This window comes from Neodiprion fabricii, chromosome 2 (genome assembly GCF_021155785.1).
Source record: "Neodiprion fabricii isolate iyNeoFabr1 chromosome 2, iyNeoFabr1.1, whole genome shotgun sequence".
NCBI lineage: Eukaryota > Metazoa > Arthropoda > Insecta > Hymenoptera > Diprionidae > Neodiprion > Neodiprion fabricii.
Genome location: NC_060240.1, coordinates 18317977 through 18342595, shown reverse-complemented (window position 1 = coordinate 18342595; position 24619 = coordinate 18317977). Strand labels below are relative to the sequence as shown.

At 41.5% G+C, this 24619-nt stretch overlaps 1 protein-coding gene across 5 annotated transcripts in view; it reads left to right on the top strand.

Annotated features, from left to right (window-relative positions):
* The window catches only part of LOC124176298, a 51915-nt gene that overhangs the window by 15491 nt on the left and 11805 nt on the right, over positions 1–24619 (top strand). The window contains exon 5 of one of the 5 annotated variants that reach the window (XM_046557402.1): positions 18931–20005. The exons of 2 other annotated variants lie outside the window; for them this stretch is intronic. In XM_046557402.1, the coding sequence (XP_046413358.1) occupies positions 18931–19016 (86 nt within the window). In that variant the 3' untranslated portion in view covers positions 19017–20005. Of the gene's footprint in view, positions 1–12977; positions 13049–18930; positions 20006–24619 lie in introns of those variants that run through there. 2 more of the 5 variants (XM_046557404.1, XM_046557403.1) reach the window with 2 other exon arrangements.

Sequence of the window (24619 nt, the reverse complement as noted above, 5' to 3'; positions counted from 1 at the left end):
AGGATTTTGACACACACACACACACGCACACGCACGCACACATGCACGCACGCACGCAAAATAATTCCTGTCGAGACTTGTTTGGCGCCGGAAAGCCGCACATAAATCGGATAGGGTAAACACCCGCTAGATCTATTGAAAAAACTCCAGGAAATGACCCCTGAAGGAAGGTTTAAAATGGCGTTTTGAATGGTTTCAACAATTTTTTTATTTAACACCAATTACATTTAGTTTTCTTATTGTATTCTCAATTATCTTATTCTAAATTTTAACGAGTAAAATTATACATATTATTTTCAATATCCATATTAATTAAACATATTGTTATTCCAAAATTGACTTATACCAACTTTTTAACAGTACCACTGATCGGATTATATTCAACTATGCGATCATGTAAGATCATGCAGTAGGCAGAAGTGTGTGGTGGGAACGTAGTGCTAGAGTCAAATTCCAATCGAATGTCCACAGGTCCAGTTTTCAATGTTTCGTTCTGCTTGGAGCAATCGATGACGATAAGGGGAGCTTGGTTTATAAATTCACGCCTCGATAGCAAAGGCTCAGCTTCTTTGTTATAGTAGCTCATTTGAAACCGAACATACATATCATAGAGAATGGCGTATTGATTATTGTATATATCAATATTCATATTTCCGTAGGGATAGCACGGTGAGTTGAGGAAGAGTTTTACATCTCTGATCCGACAATGATCAAATACGCCAGCATTTTTCAGCGGCTCGTTTCTCCTTGCAGTTTGAAATCCTAGAACGACATATCTCGGCTTCTCAAGCTGCGTCGATGTCTTGACTGACCATATATGCCGCGTTGTTGATGGGAGCATCGGATACACGTACGTTTCCCAAGAACGAAAACTCATGGATATGGCCGGATCCTTGGCGATGTAGTTGAGTAGCTGGATTTTCGGTTTATCAGCCAGTTTGATGTAGGGTAACAACCACTCGATTTTATTCAGGGTGATTTTAAAGTTTTCCGTCGCCGAGCTCTGAATCACGGCATTCAAATCAGTGTTGGAACGTGTGAGAATTAACTCGTGTTTAGCGTTGACGATGACTCGACGATAATCTTCAGCGAAGCCTAGCACATAATTTAACGGCAAGACAACATCGAAATTTCCAGCGGCATCGGTTAGGTCCTTATCCCCACTCAACCACCCGGTATTCTCCAGACTATATTGCTGGCCTAGAGTCAAGGATATGTAACCCTTCATAGTGCTGGTGATGCCGACATTTTTATTCCGATCAATCTCTACACCGTTCAACTCGTAGCGAACTTCCTCAAACAAATGACAAACGGCCATATTGATCAATTTCCTAACCGTCACCGCAGCCACACCATCATCCTTTGTGATTTTTCCGTGAATGTGTAGAGAGCTTTTACTGGGCAGTAGACACAAGTCTTGATGTTGAACAACAATATGGATTTCATCGTTGTTCTGGAAGGTGGATGATGCAAACGGTTGATGAGCATGAATCTGAGAGTGCGCGATCGATTCGTCGAATACCACAGGTTTCTGTATTCTTATTATTTCTTCCATGGTAACACACATAGGATGCAGCGAACACGAATTTTTATTTTTCAAAATTTCCACGTAATCGAAGACCTAGGCTCTGGAGAAACCGAACGTTCAGAGGTGTCAGTCTCGTAGGCGGTGTAAACGTTGTCAGAGGTGTCGGGCGACTGACGATTTTTGGCCACGACGTTTGAGTTTTATAACTTTTGCCCAACTTTCTCGTCTCAAATACGATTCCCATTATTTGAGTGATTTCACATGTAAACGTACAGTAATCGTTTCGCCGCGAAAATTAATCAGCTCGTCGTCTTGATCGACTATTCTCAGCTGTAAATGATGTATCGACTGTACGGCGATTGGCAGGTAAATGACGTTGGTAGGCACTTCGACAATCTTATATCCGGATGGAACGGTTGGGAAAAATTCGTGAATCGTGTGAGCTCGACGCCCGTTTATGTACGCCCCTGTGGTTATGCTACACTCAACGCGTAAAGTAGTAACCTTCAGTATGGCTACGGGTAATTCAGATTTATGAGTAACGTTTCGTGATAGCTCAACCGCCTTAAATCCCAACAATCGGCCGATCGAATCTTTGGGCTTAAAGTCTACCACATGATTGCATGTGACTTCACTGTTCAGCTCGTTGTTGTTAGCTGTCAGACTGAGGGTGATGTCGGAGGGTAGCTCCTTATGTAGAAAATTTTCAATATCCTCAATTTCAAAGCATCCCGTGGGTATCGCGATGCTCTCTCTGCTGTTGTCCGCTCGTTTCAGGTAAAATTTATTACACCTCTCGTGAATATTGGGTATTGAATTGAATGTCAGGAACTCGACGAGTCCGAGAACATAGTTCTTCTCTGGTGATAACTCGATTGGGGGGAAATATTGAGCCTCCAGCACGGAGGATGTGCCTGACAGTGTTAACGTCAACGATTCCGGCATGACTAATGCTTGCTCATGTAACACCTGTCTTTTTATAGTTGTTCGCTGAGAAATTTGAGACACAAGTGGCCGAAAATCACAGTATCATATTCTTGATACCTCTTATGATTGTATTCAACGCTGCCAACACCGAGATACCTCATCAAGTCCTTAGGCGGTTTCAAATCACCGAAACTATCGAAATACACAACATGGTCACCATTTTTCTTGTACGCAACCCAATGCGTCCCTGGACCGTTTTTATCATCAAGATTAATAATTACGGATTCTCGCATTTTTGGTCCTGATTTCGGCAGATCATTCCGCATGAAAACACCTCGAAAATGCGAAATTTTCATATTTTTAGCATAGTTGCGTAAATCAATGTTGGTGAGAGCTCGGTGTGGCAGCTTTACTAGTTTTTTGCCGGACGTAAGTACAGGCCCATTCCGCTGCGGTAGGGTCGCAGGTATAATCCCTTACCCAAAGCAATCGCCTCCATTGTTGCATTGTGCCGTTTGGCCTCTTTCAACTGATGTTTGTTGACACTAGCTTCGTTGACAGCTTTAGCTATACCCGCAGCACCACCCGCAAGAGCCCCAGTAGCGCTTAGACCGGCCAGAATTGGAATGAGAAACGGTAGGATGCCGCCAATTTTATCAGGCACAGGTATAACGCGAGGCATACGAATATTCTTCCCAGTCCCACGCGCGGCCGCACGAGCACCCGCCAACGCCGACTCGACGGCTTTATAACCCGGTCGCATGGCGACCTTTGCCGCTGTGATGATGGATTTAAGATTCACAGTTCTCTTCCGCTGTTTACTCTTCCCGTCAGTTCCAGATTTCTTCTTCGCAACCACTCTAAGTTTCGGCCGCTTTGCAGCTAAGCCCATTCCGAGTTTAGATTTAGCTTTCATGGTGTTGGTGACTCCGCAGGCTACCGCCTTTTCACCCACACTAGCGTCCTTGGCCAAGACGCGATTCCACGCCTTCTCAGCGAGCACTTTGTCGGCAAGATTTCTCGCTGCGGTATCGCGATTCTTTGCGTATGCAATGTCGTGGTCTTTACACGCGGCATCCAGCGGATTGATCCCCAAATCTCCACGAGCCAACCTCTTTGCCAATTTCGTTCCAGGTCCGCAGTACTGATAACCTGGCACATGCAATTCAACTGGGAGATGATTGATGATTTTATTTAACAAACCACCACCGCGTTTTTTCCGTGTGCACATCCTCATAGTCGGGCAACAACTAACGTGACTTCTATAAAAGTCGGAATTTATATACCGTCATCTCAGTTTTCGTTGTCATGCTAACGAAGCATCATGAGATTTCAAGATCAGCCCGATAAACTACCTATCGCAAATTTCGATAAAATGGTTTAACGTGGTAAGAGGAAGATAGAAAAACGACATGGAAAATTGCTGCCAAATACCGTGAGAGCAATTTTTTGCGGGCCATCCAATTGCGGTAAAACTAACGCTCTTCTCGCACTCATCACCGACGGCAATGGATTGCGATTCGAAAATGTCTATGTCTACTCGAAATCTCTCATCCAACCAAAGTATCAATTTTTGCAAAAATTACTAGAACCTGTGCAGGGAGTGGGTTATTTCCCGTTTCACGAGAACGACGAGGTTGTAAAACCGGAAGATGCTCGCCCCAACTCTGTTATGATTTTCGACGATGTGGCTTGTGAAAAGCAGGATAATATCAGAGCATACTTCAGCATGGGCAGGCATTGCGATATCGATAGCTTTTATCTAAGTCAAACGTACGCGCGCATTCCAAAACACCTAGTGCGTGACAATGCAAACTTATTGGTGCTATTTCGGCAGGATGATATGAATTTGAAACATATCTACAACGATCATGTGAACACGGACATGACGTATCAGCAATTTAAAGACTTGTGCTCGGCATGCTGGAATGATAACAATTACAGTTTTACCGTAATTGACAAGGATAGCGAAATCAATGGGGGGCGATATAGGAAGGGGTTTGACTGCTTTATAAGCATAAACTAACATAAACTTGCACAGTTTCGTTGCAACAATCGAGCCTGCAACATGGAGAGTGCCAAGATTCGTAAGCATAGCGATACATTGAGTAAAATATCAAAAGCATCCGATGTCATACGGCTGAAGCATAAGATGCTCAAGTTGGACAAGGACACGACCGAACAGGTTATGGGAGAGGTATTCAAGCCTTTAGTAACACCGCTGCAAAAATTGGTGGATACTTCAAAGCTGCAGCAGCAGCATATTAAACGTGAAATTAAAACGGAACTACCGGATGTGACAATGAAAAAAGAAGAGGAAAAAGATGACGAGAGTGCCGGGGATGATGATGATGAGGAGGATGAGGATATGGATGTGGGGAATTTCATGGATGCAAATGATAAAACACTGAAGTTTGGCGAAATTTCTACTACAAGTACACCGGTGAAGAAAACAACGGATTCCACAGCACAATATTTGAAAATGTTCAGCTCAAGTAAAAAGAGGGATTTGGATACTACATACGGCGTTCGAAAGTTGACAAGCGGTATGATGATTGGCGATACACCGATCAATTTCACTGATAATCTGGTCAATGTGGGGAATAAAAGTTATGAGAGAACACCTGGATTACTCGAATTACTGTTTAAAAAATCACCCGATGCATCGGTTGTAAATGACGCGGACAAGAATAATTATATAAAAATTGTAACGACGACAAATGCGCATCGAAAACGTTACCAGGCCGATGGAAGCCTTCGAGATGATTGAAAAAGTGCAAAGTATAGAAATTTCATTGCACAACACGTTGGCTCGCCGAAAAAATCAGGTAAAGGCTTACCCGACTATAAGATTGCGCGAAAGGAGGGGCAAGATGTCGATTACGTCTACTGGGATGATCCAAATGAAATTGTAGATCGTCTCCGGCTGCTTATGGCGTCACAGGCTGCAGGCAATACCAGCCATTCCAACGAAATAGTCTCCATTATTGAGGAGTTGCGTAAGGCTGGAATCGTTTATTAGCGGCGTGTAAACATAAAATCATCATTTGTTCAGTGACCGTCCAGTGATGAGCATAGACATATTCGGGCGACACTCGGAGCGTGGTGGGGGTAAAAAATTTATTCGAGGGCCTCCGGGTGTTGGATTCAAAATCACCAGCGACAATCAGTATGATTTGGACGGTAAACGATTGTGTAACATAGCTGATCCGCAGCACTCCACCGACGCCGTTTCCTTAAAAGTTCTCAATACTGCTTTACAGTCTATGGCTGTGGATATTGTGGATACTTTTCAATCAAATTTTGAGAGTTTCGCGCATAATCACAACGAGGAGTTGAAACAGCTACGCATAAATAACAAAATCATTGAAAATACGTTGAATCGCATTAAACATATTGGGGAGCAGGCAACACCAACGTTGGGACAGACCAGCAGGGAATTAGTATCGATTGAGGAACCAGAGTGGTTGGACAGCAATTCGAAAAATTGATAGGTGAAGAGTTGGAAACAATGAAGACTGCAATAGCTGCCGAACTTCACAGACAGGCTCGACGCAACTATCCGCGCCGATTCGAGATGTACGCGGACTGGATGAGACCTGGCTAGCTGATCTCGTCGATATGACCGCATACAGCTCGTGCAACAAGGGATACAAGTACCCACTAACAATCGTCGATATATTTTCCAAGTACGCGTGGGCGGTGCCGATAAAGTCCAAGAGTGGGAAAGATGTTGCCGCTGCCATGAAATCTGTACTGATCCAGAGTCGTATACGTACACATCTGCACGTTGATCGAGGCAAAGAATTTTACAACAGCGAATTCGAAGCCCTCGTGAAGCATCACAATATCAACATGTATTCGACATTTAGCAACTTAAAGGCGTCGATATGCGAACGTTTCAATCGAACATTGAAGAATAAAATGTGGAAGCGGTTTACTCTCCAAGGATCGTACGAGTGGATTAATATTTTGGATGATTTAATGAAGTCCTACAACAACACCAAACATCGCACGATTCGGATGAAACCGGTGGATGTTAGCACGGAGAATGAAAAACAGCTGTATCGTAGCGTGTACAAGCCTCGGCAAATCAAACGAAGTGATCGAGCGCTGAAATTCAGTGTAGGCGATCGAGTTCGAATCAGCAAGTACAAGAATGTATTTGAAGAAGGCTATACACCCAATTTGACGACTGAAATATTCACTGTGAGTGAGGTGAAAAATACCAATTCACCCACCCACAAACTCACCGATTATCAAGATCATCCCATCGAGGGGGGCTTCTACGAGGAAGAGCTCGCCAAAGTGAAATATCCCAACGGCTACCTTATGGAGAAAGTGTTACGCAAACGGGGGAATCTGTTCTATGTGAAGTGGTTGGGTTTTGATAATTCGCACAATAGTTGGATAAATAAAACAGATATGTAACATAATTTGTATGTATTTTCCGAATTACAATAAAAGATTTTGAATATACAAATATTTCCACATTTTATCTCCTTTGTGCGCACATGTGCCATACTCTGTACTACGAAAATAATATCAATAATAATAAAGATAATAATAATAGTGATAATAATAATAATGATAACATGCAATTTTGCCATACGATTATTACACATTTTATTTTTTGGAAAACTTTTTTTCATTTTCTGAAAACTTTTTTTCGTTTTCTGAAAACTTTTTTTCATTTTCTGAAAACTTTTTTTCATTTTCTGAAAACTTTTTTTACGTGTTAATCAAATGGGAAAAAAGTTTTCTGGAAACTTTTTTTCATTTTCTGAAAAGTTTTTTTCGTTTCCTGAAAATTTTTTTTCATTTTCTGAAAACTTTTCTCGTGGTAAACGAATAAATATGAATAATTGCTTGATATATTAATAATAAATAAATAAACAATTGTTGAGTATATGAATTCGCATTTTGAAACTTCAAATCTATTAAATATCGTATTGATCATGAAACGTTTCCGCCCGATGGTGGATCGTTCGAGGCGTCAAACATCAAATATTTACATCAATTCTATGTCTACAGTTTATCCTATAGCTATTGGGGGGCTGGGACAAACCCCCAAGTTACGGTGTCGGTCTGTCCAGGTATCAATTGCCGCTTGTCATCCTGCCAACTCAGAGCCAATTTTTTTTGTACGATCGTGCTTACTTCGTGTTTTTTGCTGCGTATTAAACACTGTGGAAGAGTCAACTCTCGGTAAGCCGTCCTACAGCGCTTATAATCATCAAACGTGATGCTATTTATCGATGAATTTCTTACACCCTTGGCACGCTTACTCACTTTTACGCCACTGTCATATTTTTCCCCATCCTCACCCATCGTAGTAAATGTGTACAGCTTTGCTCGCAGTCCCACAAACTCTGTCATAATTTTACCATTATTTTCATCCTTCATTAGCCCTAGTTGTTTTTTGTTTTTAAGGGGAATACCATACACATTGTCGGGCGGATAGTCAGAGGTGTCAAACATTGTATCTACATCACGTTTGATGATATCGTAAATATTAGGCACATTGAATTGATAAATAAGGCTGTCTGTGTCGGTATACATCAATTTAGCCTGTTTATTCGAAAAGTTGGTTTTAATATAATTATAGTGGAAGTCGTAGAGACAGATTTTTGACAGATCTAGAATTGATGCGCCGACGTAAATAGGTTTGGTGAAGTGAACTTTGACACGATTCATTTCAATGATAACCACATCAGTGTCAAATACGGTGCAGCTGTGAAAGTTTGCTCGGGCAATAAGCGTTCTCGTACCACCTTTTCCCTCCCATTTTGTAACCAATTTAACATCTTTATGATTTCGCACATTCTCCATAGTCTTGCCGAACACAGCGTTATTCATGAGTTTGTAAAAGTTTTTCTCGAATTCATTCCTAGATTGCTTACGCATGTCTGTATTGAGCGTGATGTAAGGCTCGAGCCATGGAGATTGCGCAAACTTCAAAATTCTATGCACTTTCGTTAATTTCAATCCTAAACTCAAACACTGCTTCAAATTTCTATAGTGCAATATATACTTTGTTTTGGGGTGGAGGGTCGTCGCGAGTTTGGCATTTTTACTACCTGGAGGAGTAAAATGTTCGGGACAAATAGGTAAGTCTTTGTGATCCTCGTGGAGTTCTACAGGGTAATCCAAATCTACCTCCAGAAAGTAACCGATCGGCGAATCGTCCGGATGGTTCGTTATATCGACCTGCTGATACTCCCACTCGAACGAACCGATTGGTAAATGCACGCTCATAGCTGCACCGTACAGGTTATTCACGTCAAAATACATGAGAAACGATTCCGCTTTGTTTGGATCAAAATCTGTACCCATGAATCTATTATTGGCCCGAGCGTGTCGATTAGAACATTGCGCTACGCCGCCTCGAATGGCTCTTTCAATAAATGACACCATTTCAGGGTTGTCTAAAAGTTGCAAATTTACATTAGTATGCTTGAGCATCGCGTCAAAAGCAAGTCCCGGTGCAGTGTAGTAGTGCAACGGATCTAAATCGTATGTTTTGAAGCAGCTAGCACGGAAATTTTCGAAAATATCGGCAAGCAAAAGAACATCGGTCTTTAAATATAAATCTGAATAGCCCCCCAATGACTCTAAATGGAATTCCCTCCAAACAGATTTTGCGTGCTCGTAATCGGTGTCTGAAATATTTGCATCGCAGAGGTGCGAGTAGAAATGCTTCTTTGCAGGTAATCGCGGTTCATCGAGTTTCCCCCAACAATCGACGTATTCATAGGGAAAAACGCCTTTGCGGGTCATCAAACTGAACTGAGTCGGATTATTATAAAATTTACGTGTTATGCGTTTATCGGTATCGGTCAAATATTTGGAAAGTTTATCGATGCTGCTAGCCATAAATCGGAACGAATCGATGAATCTCAAGTGCATCATTGTTCCATCGACGCGTTTCGTGAAGGATATATATTTTTCCTTATTTATGGGTAGCAGCGTAATTTTACCGGGAAAAGTTGACGCGAGGGATTTTATTAAAAAGTGAGAATCGTAACCGGACAAATTGTGGAAAACTATTGGAATTGTGTGCGACTCTCTGAAATTCAAATTACACCGATTATGAGCAGGACCACGATATTTACCCGTGAAGTGGTCGTGATCGTAACACTTTTTCTCCTCAGGGGTAAACGGTTTTTCACAAATATAACAATTCTTTGCGCGCATGTAACGATCGCGTTGCACTTGGGTAAGAGACTTCATCGGAATTATGTTTTTGATGCGTGACTCTACTTGAATTGATAAATCTTTAAGCTGTTTCATAAACCAATCTATGTAATCGACACCGCGTTTACCGTGGAACTCTGATAAAGTCTCATCGTACGCGCAATGTACACAGTACGCTACACTGTGCGGGATATGCTTTTGAATTTCACAAGTCTTATGAGTTTCAAATTCATCCACAGGTTCAGGGATTAATATACATTCGAGATCGGCGTATACGACAAACGGAACGGTGCCTTTGTTTTGAAAATTAGAAAATACTAAATCTTTACACTTGGGAAACTCCATGCGTACTTTATTTAACGTAATACAATCTTGTCGATGATTGTTGTAGGCATGTTTCACGCTAAAGTGGCACAAACAATTGTCACATAAAAACAGCTGGCCATTATGATCAGACAATTGTTTGCTCACCAATCGGGAAAGATCTTTAATCCAAGCAAAGTGGAATCTCGGTGCAAACTCACCAGTCATATCGTCTTCCGGATTACTCTCAACCATTAGAAGATGGATCGTGTCAGTGTTTACGCTATGCAAATTTTTACTCAAATAAATTGGCACGATGACGCTTTTATTTGATTTTGCATGATGCGAAAAAGTTTGAGATTCTATTCCATATACATTGATGCGCAAATTATTTAATCTCTCAAGCTTTTTCACATCATCTAGAGTAGCAGGGAATTTGATACCTGTACAGTCCAACTCGGAAATATATCGATGATAACGGCTAGTCCTTTCAGTGTGGGTGTTGACTGGGTGGAGGGCTGCTATGACGGACCAGAGAAGGCATCTTTCGTCCTCGTTCCTCACGTTCACCACCGCTCTCTTCCGTTGAATGTCTTGGGGCAGCTCGACGAATGTTGAAGCCCCCGCGGCGAGAGGCTGGTAGCGATTGATATTTACAGCGATGTTGAGCATCTCAATCATACTCCAGCCGGAATCACGTTGCTCGAAATCTTTCACCTTTGACAGCAGATCACCCCGTGCACGTATAAACCAACCATTTATATCGCTTGATGGGAGGAGAATCGCCACATTGGAGGTGTTGAAACTCTTAACTTCGGTGGAGATCTCTTCGTGCTTGGCATTTTCGAATTTGCACGATAATATGAGGTTAACCTTCACATTTCCCTCCTCGCGCAGTATCAGCTCCAACTTCTCGGTGACGACGCGCTGCACATCGTCCAGAAAGGCGTTCAAATTTTTATGACGGAGATTTGTGACAACCCCCGTTCTGATTCGGCTGGCAAAAGCGCTATCCACGTCGTCCCATTGTACACCCGCAGGAGTACCGATATTTCCACCCGTCACCACTGTGCGCTGCTGCAACTGCTTGATCTTCGTCACCCAAGAATGCAGGAGTGCGATCGTATGTTGGATCCGTATTTTCGCACCAACGGTTGTTCCTCGTTGCATGGAAATATCGCGCAGAACTTGGATATTCGCAATTCCAATATCAGTCCAATGATTGATGACGGCGTCATTCTCTTCTCCGGGTGGTTGCTCTCTCAGCAAATTGTACGTCCTCTCCACCTGCTCCGCAAGTCCCATATACGCTTCGACTGCCATGACTTTGACGTTGATATGAGCCGAACTTTGCATAACTTTTTTGACATGCACGTATCGTGTAAGACTGGCGAGTCTGCATCGGATGCGTTGAGCTCATATGTATATAGGTCGATAGATCGCAAGAATTTGGGAACTGTGCGCACTGCGTTCTGCGCATATCGGAGGGTAAAATGACGTCAGAGATGCGGCGCGCACTGCGTTCTGCGCATCTCGGCGGGAAAAATGACGTCAGAGACGACTGGGCCCGCCCTTTATCCGACCCGCCATCCCTAAATTTTTGGGTTTTATTGCTCTCCCGGCTCTGCAGAGATGATAAAATTCATGTAAAAAATGACGTCAGAGGCGACGGGGTCCACAGTCCCCCTCCCACCATCCTTAAATTTTTGGGTTTTATGAGTCGTTAAGCAGCGTGGGCCATGTGGTGGGAAAAATCGGTCAACGAAAAGCGGGTGGCGAACAGTGTTTGGTGTGAGAAAAATCTCATCTTGCCCGCTCTTCACCGGATGGTATGTGTACACACAGTTTTGGGGTTTTACGACTCTTCACAGCGATCAAGTCCGAGCCTGCACATCCCCAACCATATTAGCGTGGGGTATGCAACGGAAAGCTGGCGAGCTCTTGAGAAAATTTTCTCCTAGCTTATACCGCCTCCCCCGCGTCACTCTTTCGTCTCTATGTCACGTGGTGCATGCTCTACAAATGATTGGCCGGCTGGGTTTTGCTCGGTGGAGGGCGGGTGCGAGTCCTTTAGTATTAATTCGAACAGTGGTTTGAAAACTTCTCTGGTAATTTTGAAAAATCCTTCGTGTCAAAACAGGCGTTTTTGATAAAGTGAGCTGTGAGAAAGAAAAAAAATTGGTGTTCATTGGAAAAATCTCAAGACTTCAACGAGTTTATATTTTTTTTGAGTACTTTATAGAATGCACATATATATGTATATGGTGCTACGCCAATCCTCTTACGATACTGTGAATGTTGAATTCCGTAATGATTATCGCATTTGATTAGTATGTTAACAAAAGTTTTTTCCGATTTGTTTTAACTTTTCTGTATTCCCTATCATCGTATCCATAAAAATTCTGGAAAAATTTTAGAATCATATCGAAAAAATATGAACGGACAGAAAAGGGGGCCATCAGACTCCCCACCCCATTCACCACCACGATCGCCGACATATAAGCGGGTGTGCAGAGGGGCGGCTTATTTTGAGGAGGATGATGAGGATGAATTGACTGATAGTGATGTTGATACGCTAATTATTGACCCCGAGCGATGTATTGACGATAGTGTTGGTGATGATCATCGCGAGTTTGAACATAATTTGGCTCGCGAGCATCATCTCGAATCATCCTCGAGTGATGTGGAGGATGAGGAGGAGGAGGAGGAGGAGGAAGCGGAGGTGGAGGGTGTTTGGAATGGCGGAAATGACGCACGCATTGAATTTGGTTTACTTCTGGATCAGATTGATGAAATCCGTGAAATCTTGGGAGACATAGATAGAGCTGACGATGATGGTTATTATTCGGACGAGGATTGGTGAGTAGCACTATATTGAAATAAAATTCTAGTATTTTCCACACCTTCTCCGTATCACTCATTTTGAATAGGTGGAAACTTTTTTGAATTGGAGATTTATCATGCATATAAATGATGAGTGCAGCAGCATCAACTTTTCTATTTCGGCTTGCTCTTTTTACAGATTTTTCATCGCGAATCAATTTTGGAAAGAAAAAAAATGTCATCTCATTCGAGTGATGATGACGACGAGTGGTCGAGCGTTGATTGGGGCGAGGATGAGGAGGCTGAGGAAGAGATAATTATAGGCTTTTCCGAAGCAACACGCGAGTTCTCGTTGGAGGAGCTTCGGGATCTCGTTGAGGATGCGCGAGCTGCTCGAGTGAGACCAAACAGCCAATATTATATAAATTACGGTGATATATGTATGCAAATAATTGTAGAAAAATGGGCGAATGAAACTATCGTAATAATTATAGATGTCGAAAATAGCGATGATGATGATAATGTTAACGAACAGGATAGCGATAATGATTTTATGGATCATTTCGAGGAATAAACCACGCTAAATTCATAATTATTGATTATATATTTTTCACAAGTAAAAATTCATAACATTTACATTTTGTATGACGAGAATGGGTAAAAGTTATAAAGATATATATTTGTAATGTATCCTATTTCTAGATTATAATTTTATTGAATAGTAAATTTTTTTAATTCTATGTATAAGCTATGATATAATTGAGATTAATTCTATCGAATATTCTACATATGAACGCGAATATAATTGTATATATCGTAATAAATTCTATTGTTATTTTGGTAAATATTGTCCATATTATCTATACACGCGATTGCAAGCTAAACAGTCTTTAATTAGAGGATTCGGTTCATCCACGATATCGCCATCGGGTCCTGGTGTATAATGTATGCTACATCTGCGGAACCTTGCGACGGTGTGGTCCATTTTCATATTCTCTGGTAGTTTATCCCACGCATCATTGATGGAGTTTGATGCGAACGTGCAGATAAATTCTTTTGGTAAAAAAGCTATATCCTCGGACATCATTGCCCTTAAACCGTCCAATTCTTTGTACAGACGGAAGGATTTCTCGAGGGAGCTGGTACACTCCTTCGAATACCAACTTCTTAGTCGCTGCACATTTTCAAAGGCGCAATTGTATGCCGGGGTGTATTCATCATACCAAATTGAGCCTGGCGCTGCTGCTTGCTGGAGGTTATTCGCTGGAGAGTATCCATGGTTCGCGTCGTGCCACGATGCCGCTTCCATATACCTCAATTTTTCCAGTGCAGGGGGTATGATATGCAAATCTTCCATATTAATAAGCCTCGTTGTACCATCGACGATCTCCGTCAGCCATGCTTTCTTCTCCGCCCCTTTGACGTATACGTAACACGCATTTTCAACCATTTTTCTCACAATCTTCATCACATCCTCGTGAGATTTGTTGCCCGCCTTCCATGATATTCCGTGGTGATTGTGCGTCAACCATACATTGGTAGCTCTACATTCAAGTAGTAGGTTTGCCAAATCATAGGGCGGCTTGAAAATGATGTAATCCAGACCCGACCCGTTTACATTCACGACTGCGACTTCCTTGGGTACAAACTTCATGTTATGACCGATAAAACATTGCACGTCTAGGATCATCGCCATGTTGAGGAGTGGGAATGTTGCGCTCGATTATATACTGACGGATTGTATGTGGAAGACTGACTATTCCATCTCCAGCACACCCGCTTTTACCCCCTCGTGTATGAATTTTGTGGAAGTAGAGGGGGATCGCATAGTTCATTTAAGGCGCATAACTGCATGAAAATTCGAACTTGTTGAATTCTCCACCAAGGTATTTCATTTGCAGACGATTTTCTCCGGCCATGCTACACATTTCAGTCAGCTGACTGGAATCTTCTTGTAGAACTCTTGCGATTCTCGGTGGTAAGAAGACGTTGTATTCTCCATCGATTGTCGCCAGAACACGTACCCCGAATTTTGTTTTGACCAGTCGTAACCCGATGACGTCATACACTCCCCCAATTTCGAGTTCCGACATCTTCTTGGTTGGCAGATTCTCCAGGCGGCTGACGTGGTTAACTTTTGCTAGATCCATCGCGTTTCGAGGTTATTTCACGAGCGAGAACAGTTCACAATGAGAATACGATGAGAACAGAGTGACGATCACGATAGACGTACGCTTTATATACCACCCACCCCCACTACAATTTTTCCATTGAACAAGTCTCGACACGCATATTGTGCGAGGAATTTTTATGGGGACCACTCCCCCACTGTCCCAGATTGGTTTAAGTGCATTGTCGGCATCATCTGAAAGAGCAATTTCCTGGAATTTTTTCAATAGATCTAGCGGTCGTTTACCCTATCCGATTTATGTGCGGCTTTCTGGCGCCAAACAAGTCTCGACAGGAATCATTTTGCGTGCGTGCGTGCATGCGTGTGTGTGTGTGTGTGTGCGTGCGTGCATGTGTGTGTGTGTGTGTGTGTGTGTGTGTGTGTGTGTGTGTGTGTGTGTGTGTGTGTGTGTGTGTGTGGGTGGGTGGGTGGGTGGGTGGGTGGGTGTGTGTGCGCGTGTGTGTGTGTCAAAATCCTATGAAAATAGCCACCGGAAATGACCAGGGGGGAGCGCCGCCATCTTTGGATTAGAACTCTCATGTATACACTACTTTTGTGCAGTTCGGATGTCCTCCATTTTGAAATGGGGCGCTTCTATAAACTTCTTTAGATTTTTCAGATTAATTATGTATCTGTTTGACCCGTCCGGCTTGCGCACGAGGAAATACGACGAAAGAAACTGCTCTTCGCAACTTCCGCACTCTTCTATTGCCTCAATATAGAGTAATTCATCTATGCTACTTTTTAAGAGCTTCTTCTCATATGCTGACCTAGGCGGTTCTTTGGGAGGAACTGTTTGAGTCGGGTGAAAACGTAAAGGGGATTCTGTATCCTGTAACGCATTGCAGGGTAAATTTATCTGTCGTGATATCTTCCCATTTTTTGGTGAAGAGTATTAGACGGCCCGCTTTGATCCTTACCGATTTTATTTCCTCCTCGTTTGTGACGATGTTAGTGACGACGGTCGGGGCTGCGGTCTTTCCGTGTACGGTTTCTGCTTGAACTTCATTGATGGTCGTTTTTGAGTTTCCCCCACCTGACGATAGTTCGCAGGTGGGTGCTTCCAGTTTCCCTAGGTCCTGGTTTTATTCTTGTCCGATGATTTTTCCGCCGATTTGAGATCGGCGCACGCTCTTTCAATGGTTTTTGCCTCCTTTAACCGCTCAGCGAATTTTTCGCCATACAGCCATACATCCGATTTTGCTGCGTCGATTATCGGTTTCATTGACTTGTTTAGCATTGGCGTGATAAAGGACTTTCTCGCCACCGTTTGCTGGTGATGCACGTCGGTGAATAGCTTTCCTGCATCACAGAGGTACTCGAGAAGCAATTGCTCGTCAACCCCGTCTTCCGGTGGGTTAAGAATCATGGAGATCGCTCCCCCAATGGCAGAAATACCCGAGCCTACACAGTTTTGCGTGTACTCGAAATGTTGGTCACGTTTTTTCCCTATATCCGTCATCGTGGTAACGATTTCTGGATTTATCATTGGAGCCTCCGTGTGCAGTTCTGCTTTTCTCGGATATTTTTCAAGAGTCTTTCTCTTGGTTTCCTCTGGACACCCATCTTCCATCCATTTTTTCCACCTTGTCTGTAAGTCTGCGTCGAACGCAATCTTGATTTCTTTTGAGGCTGTTGGGTCTTCGCCCAGCAAGTCCAGAAAATTTTCTTTCCTTGCAGCTCGTTCGCGAATCTCGAGCTCATCGATTTCCCCTTCCTATGATACTGAGCTTTTGCTCTTTGGGAGTTTCGGTGGCACTTTCCGTCATATTTTCATTCTCCCCGTCCTTCTGTTTATCTGTTGAGAAAAAAAGGGAGGGGGCGGTAGAGATAACCTATTGGTTCGTCATTGTCTCATTGACGCTGACAGGGCGATATATCCTCTTGTTGAAGATTACGCAATTTTTTACCGTCATTTTCTCGGAAATTCGTGTGGAATTAATCGAGATGTGCTACCTAAACCTCTAAAGTTCGTGTGGAACTTGTCGAGGTTTGTTCCGTCTTACTGAGAAAATTTTCTCCATGCCGATGTTCGAAAGAAAAAAGACATAGCAAGCAACGGGGGAGGGGTGGGGGTGAAGAACCTGTATAATTCTTACCTGGGAGGGAATCTTGGTCATTTTTTTGTTTAGGCAGCGTGGGTTCACGCGTTGCCATGCTCCGCGTCAACTCGACAACAAGGCTAGTGAGGTTATCCAATTGCGCTTGCATATTTCGAAACCTCGTATCCTCACTCCTCCTCCTTTCATTAGATCTCGACCTCGACCTTTTTCTTTTCTTTCGGCATATTTGCGTCCTCGGGATTCTTGTTAATTTGTTTATAATTTGGATTCTTCGTACTCTTACTCGTTGTTCGTGTCGCACAACAAAACGATATGAGGGTAGTCAGGGGTGACCACACACACACACACAAAAAAAAAAAAAACTCTGAAAACTGTGAAATTTGCCGCAACTGACGTTACTACAAGTAAAATCATCGAGAACGAGACGCGTAATATAATTAGTATTCAGTTTTGTTCTTCGCGGCGACATCCGTTATAATTATACATACATATAAAACATAAGATCTGCACTGAAATCTCAATGCTTTAATGTCTATATTGATATTAGTTTAGTACATGATTCTCGTCAGTGTTGTATAGTGATGCATCTCAAAACCTTTCTGTACCACAAGTGCTCTCTCATCATTAATGCGTACTCCAGGTATTTCAACAGTGAACTCGAGGAACTATCAAAACTCATATTTTAGACCCCTAGTACTTTCATTTTCCTAGTTATGGTGAGAATTGAAAAATATACGTTAGTCTCGATTAGAAAACCTGTTTACATTATCAAAGTTATCGAAATGTACAAAGAAAAAAAAAAGGAAATTCTTTCAGAAGCACCTCAGGTGCAAAAATGTCGCCCCAAGTACAGTGGAGTTGTGAACATCCTTGGCATCCTTGATGTACAAAAAGTATTGAAATCGAACTTCATTGCCAAGCATATCATTCAAATGTTGGTATATTGATTATACGTGTTACTCATGTTCGTGACAATCAAGATGAATGTTAAAAACGAAGATGCAGAGATCAAGTGAAAAATTTGTAGTGATGAGTACCCACTCGGCGGGTCTTTTTGAACTTGTCGGGTTCGTGGAAATACTTGAGGAAAATAAGAAACTAATGTCCCTTCATCCAACCTCATGAACTCCACGTAGAAAACTGTTCTAACAACTTTCGATGTTAACACACTTGAATCCTCACGGTCTCTTTTGTCGCGCATCCACGAAATGTTCCGGTATGTCAGTTTCAGAGTCACATCTTAGTACCAACGCGGCAAAGCACTGTGAAAATTTTATGTACTGTTTAAAATCGAGATCGGAGTATTCCATTAAATGGGGAAGAAATGTTTTGAAATTTGCAGTTGTCTTTCATAATAAAAATAATCTGACAATCACTACCAAACACCCGCTGTACCCGATCGGGTATGTCTCTACGAGCGGTTATTCCTGTGGGATCCCAGACGACTCCATTCTCATTCATTAACCCATCATACTGATTTTAAACCAATGAGAATAAAGAAGAAAAATGTGAAAAATATATTTAAATACACGAAAAAAAATGTCGCTTTCTTTGGAGCTGTTACGTCCAGCGTATCGCCACACGTCTCCCTCATACCGTCACTCTCCCACGATCCTTGTAGTAACGTTATAGTCTCAATACTGTCCGCCTATTTTTATTCTGGCTCACGTAACTTGCTTTTTGCCGACTCTTCTAATTGTATTCCCCACCATTCTGGATTTGCGTACCTTTCTTCTACTCATGGTCTTTACCTCGGTTTCATTCCTATTCCAACGTTCGTATAATCAACTTACACTCTAACTTCTAAGTTCAACCTCAGTTCCAGTCTAAATAATCATTTCATCTATTTATACTCCAAATCACCTAGCTGCACAATTACATATTTCGCAGTTTTAATGAAGCCTTTATACATCCAAAAGGTATACCTTCTCCATCTCATTATCACTCTTTTCATCATTTCCGGATTAAGAACAGCGACGAGACCGAACCCGAATTACCCAAATAACATCTTGGGTGGGTATAAAGGTGATTCGATAACCGCTCGTCGAATCAAACCTTCGCAAACCCGTAACATTCAGCTTTCAAGTTTTCTTCCACGTCTGACATTTTTCTTCATGTCTAATATTTTCTTTTAATAACCTGTATAAGCTTTTAAAAAACACATTGAAGATTCTCTGGTAATTTGTGCAAATTAAAATAACCAGTAGTTCACCCGTGATACGCATTTTAGCAGTTGGGGTCTCAAACGTTCTAGTCGTGCGATCAATGTTATTGTGGTAAGGTGTGTCAGTTAAGAGTTAAGCTTAAGCAAGACAAGGGGAGAATCGATTAGTAACAAATAGAATCATCCGCATTTGCACAAGTTATAAGTAAAACTGCCGAAAACCTTCTTTATATCTAGCTGAACCGAACTTAAGCTTTAACTAATCGATTTGGCATCTGAATAACGTGATCGGTCTTTACATTTTTCGCATACTGCCGCTTAGGTCCTCATCGACCACGATTTTACATACAGGTCTGGAAACTCCAGTGGAAGAGGTAGGTCGCTTATTGAAAAACCGCTGGTAGTTCACCAGTCACCGCTAGGTTCGTTGTGATCATACCTTCGGCGGTGCGGGCGGGTACGGGCGGGGGGTTTAAACAAAGACAGAACTAGTCGGCCATACTTCTATCTCTCCATCTTTGTCCCACCAATGTGGGTTTTAATCAGTATTGAGGTACGCAATGATAAATAATTGGTAGCCGCGCTAGTACCGAAATTTGCCTTTGCTAAAGGACATACATAATCGTGGCTTCCAGCATTGCAGTTTCCAGAACTGTACGTAAGACCGTATCTTCGACATGCTTAAGATTTGAAGTCAAGTGCTCCCGTTTTGTAGTCTCGCACGCTAACGTGAGAGATAATTTCTAATCGACACCCTTTCACTGTTTCAGGTATTTTAGGATTTACCCAGTTTGTGGCCAAAGAAATTGAATGAATACTTATTTCTATCAGTGTTGTCTTATTAAATACCCCACTTCTTGGATCCTAAGAATCTTACATGCAGTATTGATACCACTGGGAGAACGCTTCTCATCGTTGAAATGTTCAATGTGTACATCGGGAACTCCATGCGAAATCGACCAACTTCTAGCACTAATCGTCTGTAATTTCAGTTATTTTTTTGCAACATTTATCTAAGTAAGTGAATCTTGAATTAGTTGTTTCCATTTTTTTTTTTTATTTTACGTACTCTTAATTTTATGTATAAGTTTTATCGTAAAAACTGAGTGTATGAATTCGTCTTCAATCGTACTTTGGAATACATTCACCAGCAACATGTTTTGACCCCTTATGAAAATACTTTTTAAACTACAAGGTACAAAAATAAAAACTTCGCAATGTATCGCATTGTTTTGTATAAAGTTTATTGTTTGTATTGGGGTTTTAATTTTAACGCTCCATTTGCTCACTTCGGTAATCTTTCGACCTTTATACCTACATCCAAAAAATGTTCAATCAACTTTCAGACAATAACAGCTATAAAATTGTAAATATGACTTAACGAGCACCTCACAACAAAAATTTCATCTGGTTGGCTGAATAAGAAATATACAGTGTAACCTCTGAATAAGACCGGGCTCGGGCGGTTAGGGGAATATAATTCCGAGAAATAAGTTACCCCCACCCGCGGTCCGAATTCGCCACAAAAAATTGTGTAATATTAATATATCTAAATTTAAAAAAAGTATAAATATTAATAGGTGTTAACAATAGATTAATTCATTACTATACTATTATTCAAAGCATAAATTGAGACCAACACACAATTTCCACGGGCGTACTTATTCAGAGGTTCGCCCCCGATTCTGCGATGTGCGACGATGCATGACGATGCGTGAAGTAGTGGAGGCAAATCTCGTGCGAAGATTAGGGGAAGCGGACTTATTTGGAGAGGGCTTATTAAGAGGTTCCACTGTATAAGCAAGGAAGCGAATAGATCTATAACCACGTACAATGGCGCAACTCCTAGAGCCTATGGATTACCGAAGATTCATAAAGAAAGTGTGCTTGTTAGACTTATTGTATTCTCTGTTAACAGCCCCATTTACTCACTTGCTAAGAGTTTAAAATTTTTCATAACATCTAATGTAAAACCTCTTACATTGGGGTTAAAGAATGAGGATGAAATTAGTAACGTTAGTGCAACGATTTACGTTTAGAAAAAAAAGTTACTTTGCACCTTTAGTATTGTCTGAAATTGAGTAAACCATAGCAAGCGAAACATACTCATTAGACCTGTCCTTAAGAAGGCCAAATCCGAATTTTAATGGTCTTACCTCCCAAATTGGTTCGTAATAATTCAAAAAAAATGTCAGAATTTTTAAAAATTTTTCCTTCCATATTTACCCACTGCTAGGAAGCCTTACTTTTTCCCATAAGAAAAGTATTGATTTTTCGTGATTCTTAATCTTTTTTTTACCGCTGCCCTAATTATCAGCTAAAAAATCGTAAATTCTCAGAAAATGTTGACAGTTATGTTACCTTTTTGTCGAATTTTTTTGAATTCGATATAAGCATTTTTGGGCTAGATCAATGACATCTTTATTCTCTGTATGCTGCGAAAAACGCGGACAAAAGATGTGATTGATCTAGCCCAAAAATGCTTGTATCGAAGTCCAAAAAATTCGACAAAAAGGTAACATAACTGTCAACTTTTTCTGAGAATTTACGAGTTTTTAGCTAATAATTAGGGCAGCGGTAAAAAAAAGATTAAGAATCACGAAAAATCAATGCTTTTCTTATGGGAAAAAGTAAGGGTTCCTAGCGGTGGATAAATATGGGGGGAAATTTTTTTTTAAATTCTGAAATTTTTTTTGAATTATTACGAACCAATTTGGGGGGTAAGACCATTAAAATTCGATTTTGCCCTTTTTAAGGACAGGTCTAATACTCATTTTAACAAACCAACTCTTTTAAAGTTATTCTAAAATTGCGCAGCAATGATTTTTATAAATGTTTTGTTATGTTAACGTTACCATCCTCACTTCTTAGTCATCTCACGTTAAAAATAGTTTTAATAGAACTTTGTCCTGTTAATATTCGGGTTTACGTACGGATGCTTTGTTTATTCTTGGACATTTTTCCATACAATAATTGGCATATTATAAAAGATGAGTAGCGTTCTAGAAACATAGATAAAATAAAATAAGGTAAGTTAGGTAAATACTATAAATCTTTTTACCCTCCCAAACCCGTGGTGCCACCTTTTCTATGGCGGAAACAACACCCCCTCTCAACGCGGGTTTCTGTTCAGTGTCTGCTAGACTGAATCCGTTAAGACATCTTCGATGGCTAGGCCCAATGAGATCTTTATTCAGGACGGCGGCTATCATCTGGTCAGTGAGAATCGTCTAGTTTTCCATCATTAAATACCTTCTTACGTAGTGGTGCTTTATATCAAAATGTTTGGTACGTGAGTGGTATATTGGGTTTCTCATCAATTTCTGTTCTCCTTGATTGTCACAGTGAACTATTGTAGGTACTGAGTCTTCGTCCAGGTAGTTAATTTCTTTCAACAGATTTCGCAGATACACGGTTTCTTTGGCGGCTTCAGTTGAAGCCATGTATTCTGCCTCGGTGCTAGACAAGGCAATTGTTTTTTGTTTCTTTGCCTCCCAGGTAGTCGCTACGCCGGCAAGTTTAGAGACAAATCCGGTTTAAGATGCTCTGTCGTCCACGATTCCTCCCCAATCCGCGTCTACAAGACCAGTCAGTAGGTTGTTATCTTTGGAGTAGATTAAGCCATGGTTAATGCTTCCTTGTAGTACGCGTTTCGCTGTACTTCAGGTGCCTTTCCGGGATTCAAATTGAATTGGCTCAACAGGCTAACCGTGTAGGCAATGTACGGCCTTATTGAGATAGCCAGGTACATTAATGATTCGATCAACGATTGATAAGGCAAGTTTGGCACTTCTGCAGCTTCTTTCCTCAGTTGTTGGTCCCAAGTTCTTGCTCAGTTTGGTATTACTGTCGACAGATGTTGACATTGGTTTTGATTCTTCCATTCCATACTCTTTCAATCCACTTTCGGTATATTTTTTCTGAGACATAGCTACTGACTTTGCCGTTTGGTCTTGTTTAAATTCGAATCCCAGGTGGTAATGTAAAACTCCGAAATCTTTCATTTTTACTTTCTTGCTCAAGTCTTCTTTCAGGCTTCGGTATACGTCGTAGCTGTTTGCTGCGACGACGAGATCATCTGCATATGTATATAACTACAATAAGATGAATGTCTTTGGTTTTCGTGGTATATATACATTTTCCTGTTTTCATTGATTTCAGTTCAGAATCTCTAGCTTTGGTCCAATTTCTTGAACCATTAGCGTCCGGATTGTTTTAATCCGTATAGTGTTTTATTCAAGGAATAAACCTTTTCGTTTTCAGCTTTTATAAAACCTTCAGGCTGTTCCATTAATATTTCTTCTTCCAGGTCCCCATTGATATATGCCATCACGGCGTTGAGCTGATATAATGTGGGTCCTAGTTGAGCTGAGATGGCGCCGATGATTCGTATAGAACTTTGTCTTGCGACTGGTGCGATCGATTCTTGGAAGTCTAATCCCGGTCATTGGGAATAGCCTTTCGCTACTAGGCGAGCCTTTCTTCGTTCCACACTTTGATCTGCGTTGCATTTAGTTATTAGAACCCATCGACAGCCGATATTTTTTTTTCTCAGGTCGATCTACCAGAGTCCAGGCGTTGCTCTGTTCCAGAGCGTCGGATTCTGCTTGCAGCACATTTTTCCACTCATTTGCATGTGCTCCGGTTATTGCTTCATTAACTGTTGGATTTGGTGAGTCGTCATAAGTCAGGTTCGCTTCATGCTCCACGTTAGTGTCCGGTTTGGCCTGTGATTTTTCCACGTTGGAGAGCTTTCGTGGTCTTCCTCTCGCGCCCGTTTTCAGTACCTTAGGGCGTCTAGGCTCCCTCTTAAGCGGAGTAGGTTGTATTTCTGATTCAAAATTTTAATTGCGACTTGTAATTTTTCCTTTCTCTTGTGTTTGTTCTATCGTGTTTTTTGGATTCTCGATGGCATTTATACTTTCGTCTACTTGATCCCTGATGTCTCTTTCATTGGTTTCTTAATTTTTATTATCAAGAAAAACGTGGGATTCCATGAAATCTATTGGCTTGTTTACTGCTCCGAGACCGGTAGATTTCCAATGAACTTCACGTCTTTGCTTTTGATGATTTTTCTTGACTCTGGATCCCATAGACGATACACCTTCGACTTACTGGAATAACCGATAAAAACACACGTCCTGTGTGTTGGTTCAAATTTAGCCTTGTTCGGGGTTTTGTCGACTACAAATGCCTTGCAGCCAAAGGTCTTGAGATTGGCGACTTCTGGTGCTGTTTCAAATTTTGCCCCAAAGGGCGTCACTCCGTCTAGACTTCTCGTGGGACATGGATTTCTTATATAAGCCGCAGTGACTATTGCTGCAGACCAAAAGGCTGGCCGCAATTTGGATTGTAGTATTAGGCATCTTGCCATTTCCACCAACGTACGATTCATTCCTTCTGTAATTCCGTTTTGCTGCGGGGTATGAGCTACGGTACGTTCC